The 8,729-nt window shown below is 38.7% G+C and overlaps 1 protein-coding gene and 1 long non-coding RNA gene across 2 annotated transcripts; one reads left to right on the top strand and one right to left on the bottom strand.

Moving 5' to 3' along the window:
* Positions 1-1,390: 1,390 nt before the first annotated feature.
* LOC141334069 (uncharacterized) lies at positions 1,391-3,197 on the top strand. Its single transcript, XR_012355465.1, has 3 exons — positions 1,391-2,148; positions 2,816-2,994; positions 3,088-3,197. It is a non-coding gene; the product is annotated as an uncharacterized lncRNA (long non-coding RNA).
* Positions 3,198-4,691: 1,494 nt separating this feature from the next.
* On the bottom strand, positions 4,692-8,255 carry LOC141334063 (uncharacterized). The gene is made up of 3 exons (XM_073839214.1): positions 6,663-8,255; positions 6,333-6,497; positions 4,692-5,989 (listed from the first exon to the last, which is right to left on the bottom strand). The coding sequence occupies exons 1-3, from the start codon at positions 6,952-6,954 to the stop codon at positions 4,953-4,955; spliced, it is 1,494 nt and encodes a 497-aa protein (XP_073695315.1). The 5' UTR covers positions 6,955-8,255; the 3' UTR covers positions 4,692-4,952.
* Positions 8,256-8,729: the final 474 nt, after the last annotated feature.

The following is an 8,729-nucleotide window of genomic DNA, read 5'->3' on the forward strand; positions in this document are numbered from 1 at the left end:
TAAAAATTTAGTTATTAGTGAAAAATGTGTCCTATAAACATTCCCTTAATATATTGATATCTCTTGTCTTGTGCCATTAAGCTGCTGTTTTAAACTTGTATTTGTTTGTTTTTCACCTTAGACCTAACGGCGCTGAAAGAGGAGGAAGTACTTGATGAAATTAAAGAGGAAGATCAATATGAGAATCTTCAGAGTATCAGCGAACAAGAAAACCTTAAAGTTCACAGAAGAATTCAGACTGGAAAAAAGCCATTCACCTGTCAACAGTGTCGTAAAAGTTTCACTAGTGAAAGAGGTCTTAAAATCCACATGAGAATTCACCCTGGAAAAAAAACTTTCACCTGTCGACAGTGTGGAAAAAGTTTCACTAGAAGAGGTCTTAAAGAGCACATGAGAATTCACACAGAATTGTGTCCCTTTACCTGCCAACGATGTGGAAAAAGATTCATTCGTAAAAGAGATTTTGTAAGCCACATGATCATTCACACTGGAAAAAAGCCTTTCACCTGCCAACAGTGTGGAAAAAGTTTCACTCGTAAAACAAGTCTTAAAGAGCACATGAGAATTCACACAATAGAGTGTCCCTTTACCTGCCAACAATGTGGAAAAATATTAACTCGTATAATAGATTTTGTAAGCCACATGAGCATTCACACTGGAAAAAAACCTTTTACCTGTCAACAGTGTGGGAAAAAATTCACTCGTGAAAGAGGTCTTAAAGAGCACATGAGAATTCACACAGGAGAGTGTCCCTTTACCTGCCAACAGTGTGGAAAAAGTTACACTCGTGAAAGAAATTTTGTAAGCCACATGAGTATTCACACTGGAAAAAAGCCTTTCACCTGCCAACAGTGTGGAAAAAGTTTCACTCGTAATACAGGTCTTGAAGAGCACATGAGAATTCACACAGGAGAGTGTCCTTTTACCTGCACACTATGTGGAAAAAGTTTCAGTCGTAAAGCAGCGCTTGACTGGCACGTGGGAATTCACACTGGAGAGAAGCCTTTTTCCTGCCAACTGTGTAGAAAAAGATTCACTTGTAAAGTATATCTTAAAAGGCACACAAGAATTCACTCTGGAGAAAAGCCTTACATCTGTCATCAATGTGGAAGAGGTTTCGATCATAGAGTACGTCTTAACAAGCACATGATGACTCACACTGAAGAGAGCCCATAACATTGCCCTCATTGTGGTAAAAGTTTAAAAAACATTGAGACCTTAAAGTCCATTTGAAAATTCACACAAGGGCCATGAACGATCCAGTCTGAAGGCTTTTCCATTGATTTGCTCTAGTAACACTTACTGCACCCTGGTATTTTAGCTTAAATATGAATAGTGTATGGAATTGTATTATATTAATGTAGGCATACATTTCTGCAATAAAGGGGACCTTTCACTATTTGTTAATACTCCAATTGATTTCAGACACTCAGAAGCAAACTGATCTGAGACCAAACCAAGAGGTGGTCTTCCGACTAAATGTACGGTTCGCTAAAAAAACCCATTGTACATAGTAAACACAAATTGTCCCGATGTGGTTTGGTCGTCAGATGGCTCTGTACAAATCAGCTGTTCATAATGGCTGCTTCAAATTATTTGCTTACAATGTGCACTTAAAACTTTAAGAGATGCAGCTGTGTGTTTTGTCAGTTTAAACTTTTATGCGTTTGGCCTTAATTTGATAAGACAGTAGTTAGACATTTCACGAGTTCCCACTTACATATAATTAGTTGGAGTATGTAAAGCATGTTTGGCGTGCTGTTCAGGGAAGGGCTCCAAACATGGGAATGGCCCGAACCGAGTGAGGAGATGGGGTGGTGGAGGGATGCTGATAATCCGTCAAATGGGTAGAGGTAAGTCAGCTGTATTTATGCATGATATAGATTGACTTGAGTGAGTTCTAGCTGTGTTGATAGGCCCTTTTCACACGACGTCACGCAACTTCCATTCTGACTCAAAGCAGTGTATGTTTACTTCCGCCGCCAGCATAACGCTACGCTATGGAGTTTACTCAGTCCCTTCAACACCTGCCAGAAATAAATCTGGGTGATGTACATCGTCTTGCAGACAAATTTTCACTCACCACTCGTTCCAAACTTGATAAAGGATACAAATTCTTCATTGAGCAGTACCTGTTTGCATATGAAGGTAAGCATTTTGTATTGTCCTGCCCAACTTACGTTAGCGGAGGAGTTAGGATAACGGTAGCTGCTAGTTGTTAGCTTTCTCTTCTGCAGTGAAAGTCCATATTCTTGATAAATTTACTGTAATACAGACCTGCAAACCCTTGTTGCAATCATGTTTATTACTGATATTATTACTTTGCTATAGATTGTGTATTGTTAGATAAAAGTCAGTAACGCATTCATGGTTAATGTTGTGCCCTTTCACCAAAACATTGCATTGGAATAGTTTCGAATGTAGTTGTCAACGAGTTGATAGTGAGAGGGCGCTGTCACAGGTCCATGAGGAAAAATGAGGCAGCTCATGTTCATGTTCTGCTGCGGTTGCAGACTTTGCAGTATCCCACAAAGTTCCATTGTGGTTCAGTGTGTTTCTCAGCCTGGTGTCAATGAGTGTGTGGCGCCAAACTCTAGATGACAATCTTACATTTAAAAACAGAAGAGTGTTGTTAGGGTTCATTAAAGGCTGATATATATTCTGTCTTATAAGCTATAAAAAATTGGTGTTCAAAGTTCATAGACTTGCTTTAATTTTTAAGTTTGTTCAATTACTCCAAATATTTGTTCCAAAATTGTTGTGAGCAAATACTTATTTTCTTGTTTCTTTTGTCAGGTTACATTTCATGCGAAAGAGGTTCCTGTGGTAGTGAAATGCATGTCATGTACCTGCTCTGCTGGGAAAGCACTGTGCAACCACATTGTGGCATTATTGTTTCAAAGTGCTCACTACTGTACCATGGGATTCAAGACAGTGCCATTGCCACTGTCATGCACCAGCTCTCTGCAGACCTGGCACTGGCCTAGGACACATGTAATATTTTAACATTCATTACATTTAATGATGTTGGACTAGAATTTTGTAATGACATTTGTAAATTAAAAATTTCTCATCAATACATTACAGGGAATTGCTCCTGAGGCAACAAATGACATGGTAGTGCGTAAACCAGTACCAAAGACTAAGGATCATGCCCGAACTGGAGTGAAATGTACACTGTACAGAGCATATGGTGGTAAGTCTGAATGAACACATCTCCAAATATTTTAATGTATAATAAAACATTGATTAGTATCTTTTCCCTTTAAGCCTTCAGTTGATATCTTCTGCAAATTATGAATATTTCTTAATATGTAAGGATTTGGGGTAGCTCAAAACATTTTCATGTGTATTTATAGATAGGTGATATGTGTTGGTGTCTGCTAAACTACGAAAGGTCAGATGACAGTGATATGTACATTTAACTTGTCATATCTCACTTTTTTGTCAGGGCCTCTTCCAGATCCTCACATCATTAACAGTGCTGAGAAACTTCAAGACAAATGCCCACAACCAGGCATTTGCAAATTGCTGCACGGGCTCGAGGCCCTTAATTTTGAGGACTCTAAATTTGACCCTGTGCCATTTGGGTCTTTGTTTTCTTACCAGTGCCCTCCCGAGATAAGTAGAGACATTATTAAACACCCTGGTGCCCCTGGATTTCCTCAGTTGCCTTAAGAAGGTTACAATTTTAAATTCAATTTCCAATTTGAGCCCAACTACAAGCAACAATGCCACTCAGAGAGCCTTAAAGTGTCAAGGGAGATGTCTGCTGCAATTGAGGAAGAAACACGACTGCAGTCGGAATGCCAGCTGTGGACCCAGGTACGCAAACCCCGACTTACAGCCAGCAGATTTGGTGAAATATGCCATGTTCGTGGAGAGTCTACTGCAAAATTCTTTGGCTGCTCGCATTCTGAGAGGAACTCCTCAGACAGCTGCTATGAAAAGAGGGCTGGACCTGGAATCTGACATACTGAGGCAATATTCAGAGTTTTGTGATGTCTCTGTGACGCAGTGTGGGGTCATCATCCACCCTGATGCACCTCACCTTGCAGCCAGCCCTGATGCTAAAGTCTTCAGCCCCAGAGAAACACCGCCATTTGGGTTGGCAGAGGTAAAGAGTTGTGATGTTGAAGATGTTGCTCAAGTTAAACACCTGATCACAGTTCGAGCCAGGCCTGCCTCAAGAAAAACCACAAGTATTATCATCAGGTTCAAGGCCAGCTGGCATTAAGCGGACTTCAGTGGTGTGATTTTATAACAGATACCCACACTGACTTCACAGTTGAAAGAGTATTTAGGGATGAGGAGATCATCAACTCAATGCGACAGAAGCTGGATTATTTTTATCACAACATCTACATGGATGCATTATTACGTTGAGGCAGATTTTTCAAATGTAAATAGTTCTATGTACATCTGTGATGCATATAATTCCTGTTGTAAATACTTTTTCAATTTACAACTTAAGTCAATGTTGCATTGTATGTAAATATACATGGGCTTTATAGTCTGTGTTGGTCACTTTTTGCTTATGTACCATGGTTGCAAGGAACTGCTTCCAATCTTGTTTGTAGCTTTGAGCTGCTATGGAAGCTTTTTATTAGTTTCATTCACCTCACTTATATGCTATTGCCAAATATGTAAATAAAAAATTGACAAGTTTTAAAAATATTGTTGTTCTTTTAATGGTTAAGGTGTAAATGCATTTTACTCTGGATAAACTTTTTACAGAATGCTTCACAACATTGTTTATTAATAACATATACAAATCCCTATGTTCATAGAAATTTACAAATATTTTACAAAGCAATTGTATTTACAGTATATCTACACAGTGTCAAATTTAAAAATATATATTACATAGCACTTATATTTGCAGTATATCTACACAGTGTCTAACAGCTAAAAGTACTGAAGAATTAGTCTCACCCAAGAAAGGAAACACTTCAGACGGGTTTGTCTCCTTTGATATCAAGAGGTCCCTGATATTTTGACAGTAGGCAACAGATGGCCCACAGCTGATTGACTGAACCTGCCATAGAAAGAGGAACAAGCCCATCCCAAATGTGGTACTCCTTCACCCTGCGTATCGCCCTCTCAACTAAAATTCTCAGACGGGCAATAGCCTGTGTTTTCTGGGTGTCCTCTGTGCTGAGCTGATTTGATGTTTTCAGTGGAGGGATGATGAGGGTTGCCCCCACCTGTGACCGCATTTTCTCAATTTGGAGCCCCTTGTCAGCCATTACTCCATCTTCTGGTTGAAGTAACTGCAAGATCTGTGATTGGCGAGTTATTTCTATATCGGAGATGGAGCCTGTGTACAATTTAGATACAAATGTGATAACCCCACATGGGGCAATGCCAATTAGACCTTTAAAGGTGGTGTGGTTTTTATAGTTGGAAAATGTTTCCGACTGTAGTAAGAGAGAAGATGCGGTTTCACAACGGATCTCGGTGCAGTCTTTTATCACTCTCACCTGAGGGCAGTAGAGCTTGAACTTGTCAGGCATTGTGGCCTGCACTTGCTCTCTCGTCATCCACAATGGTAGCGAGCCAAGAACCTGGTAAAGGTAGCTTGTCCATGTTAAGATGATGCGACTAACGGTAGACAAGCTGACCTCAAAGATGGATGACAGGGTTTTCTCCAAAAGCCCAGCTGCAACACGACAGAGAAACATGAACAGTTCATCAATGAGCGGAAGTTTTCGCTGAGGGCTCGGTGTCCCTTGTGCTGTTCGTTGTGCCTTGGACCAGTACACAAGTCTTGAAGCAGAAGGGTAAACGGACTCCCAAAACACAGTGAAGACCTCCTTTGAGCTGAACCTAGTGTAATAACGAAAGTCCTCATCTGTGACACAGAACTTGAAAATCAGAGGCTGCTGCTGCTGCTGCTGCTTAACTATCAGCTGCTGGATTTCACGTTCTAGTGACAAAACCTGAAGCTCCAACTCTTGAATTCTCCTTGTGGCAGCATCCAGTTTACCTTTAAAGCAAGAAAAAAACATACACCTTAATGTTTATCATTGAGTCATATACTAGTTTTCACTTCGTCTTCATTATTGGATGTTATTTGTTAGTGAGCTTGACAGTAATTCTTGGCTTTTATGAAATGAAGAGACTACAATAACTAAAATTACAATGTAATTTCTGTAATGGTTCTCAATCATCCAAATCATTATCATATTCTGTGGTATTATTCAGAGTAACTGAGTTTCCTGTAAAGGCATTTTACAGTAAGCACAGCTGCTCTGCCAACGAACCCTATAGTTACAAAGTAATTTATTGCCACATAGAAAAACCTGTTAATCTGTTTTTGAATCACTAACCAGGAGAAGGATGGTAGGCATAGTCATGTTCTTTTGCTAATCCACCCAGCAGTGCCTCCTCCGTGAAGTCTCCTACAGGCATCTCCTGAGATTCATCTAGGACTGCAGCCCTAAAATGCTTCCTTGCTCTCTGGTAAACCGGCTGTCCAGCTTGTGAGGCTCTTCCTAGAGATGTGAAATAGATACACATAAATGTCAATATGGATATTTAGTTCGTTTATTCAACTTCGTTTATTTCATACTAGCATAATTGAATGTAAACTGTAAATAGTATAATAAATTATGATTTATTGTTATTTTAAAGTACTACCAGGCTTAATAGTGTCCTACCTTTACCCCAGTCATTCCAGGGTAATCTAGACGGCTTTGCTCCTTTCTTAATCCTGGTTCGTCCACTGGCTGATGTAATTATATCCTCTGGGGTAAAGTGCTGACTACACACGTAGGTGCTCCCACGGAGTATTTTAAAACTTGGTCCCTCGTCTCTTTTGATCGCCCTAACCCAACGAACACGAATTTCAGCGTCCACTGGAAAATCGTGGAAACTTAAATAGGGAAATTTATGTTTGTTGTTTGAACAACAAGGAACACTACAATAGCATCTACAAGATGACTGTGCCATGCTTATTGGATGGGAAACTGTTGAAAAATGAAACCAGGAAGAAATAAATGATAAATCACATCAGCATATGGAAATGGATTTATCTTGTTGCTAGCTAACTTTCCCCTCCTCGACAGTTAACGTTACACGTTAAAGAATGCTATAAGTTACTGGGAATTATCATTAACGTTATCAAAATACGCTAAATATAAGAACCAATAACGCTAAATACGTAAACATTATTATTTTAAACTTTACCTTTCGTGTTGTTAGTTATCACCTTTTGTATTCTCCTGAAGTAACGTTAACCAGCGCGCGCAAGTTAAAACGGAAGTACGTATACGCTGCTTTGCGGAAAGCCGGAAGTTTTCTGACGTCATTGTGAAAAGGGCCTATTTGTCCGACTTTGATCGGCGCTGCAGCCGCCTTTCGATCACGTGTGCCATCAAAGTACCGTGAGAGCAAAACGAGAGCAGTCGCAGAGGTCAGGCGCTGCAGCTGCTTAAAATCGGCTGCGAAAGCCTTGATGACGACACACTTCTCATTGGTCAGATTATGTGACGACAAGCACGACGTGTGCTGCGTGTTTTTTCTTAAATAAGTTCCTGTATGGAATCAATCTTTATATCGAATATCTAATATTCAAACAAAACATTATTGATGAAAATGAAGATTAGGCGATATGGTAAATATATATTCTTATTGTATAAGAGTAAAGTTTGGGGGGAAAAAACTGGTCAACCAGAGGCCGTTTTTTTAATGGATGCTGTGAGCGGCTTCACTACACTGAATAAACTGCTTATATTTGAAAAATGTCCTATAGCTAACTACAAAACCAAGATGCAAATAATAAACATCATATTGCATTACAGTAAAGTAACTCACATACTTAATATGATTAACAAAAAAAAAAAGCAAAACGATTGTATAGAATAAACGATAGGGTAACTTTTTTTATTTATCTTATGTAGTTTCATTTCTTCATTTTCTTTATTCCTTTTTTGTGTATGTTTGGAATACAGTTTCATCCTCTATAAGTGTCCGACTTGACTGCCGTCTCTTTACTCCTCCCCCGACCGCAAGCGGCTGCTAGTGTAGTGCATCTCGAACGCTGCTAATATTACTGGCAGTGACCGAATTCGTTAGGAAAAAATATTCACTATATAGGGACTACAGTGCCACTAAATAGGGCATTACAGTGTTGCACTGGCTAACAATTCACTTCACATTTTTATATGCAATTCTCTAAACGAGTTGTCTTATTTTAAACACTTTCAGTTGTTAAAAGCACACCTTTTTCCGTTTGAATCCCAGATGCAGGAGCGCGCCGCAGCCTTATGACGTCACATCTCCAGACCAAAATAAAAGTCTTGTTCACTAAAATCAATATAATTTTAGATTATACAACACATATAATACTGTACATCTGTACCTAGTACGTGGGATGAATTGAAGGGACGAACTGCAGATTTATCAAAAGTACAAAGCTATTGATACTAATTATACAATTTTATATCTAATACATAAAAAAATGAATATGAATATTTCAAACTCATTACGATTTTTTTTAATCAAAATTAAATTTGTGTTGGCAGAGAGATGTAACTATAATTAACTGAAACTGGATCCTTATGACAATGTATTTATCTTTGAAATTAAAAATCTATGATTGTAAAGGATTATATTATATTATTATATAAAGTATTAAGTATAATAGCCTGTGCTAAATGAGATTATAACAATTATCTATCACATGAGTAATATCTCTGACTGAAAAATATGTATTAAATTTCATA

This window comes from Garra rufa, chromosome 4 (assembly GCF_049309525.1).
Source record: "Garra rufa chromosome 4, GarRuf1.0, whole genome shotgun sequence".
NCBI lineage: Eukaryota > Metazoa > Chordata > Actinopteri > Cypriniformes > Cyprinidae > Garra > Garra rufa.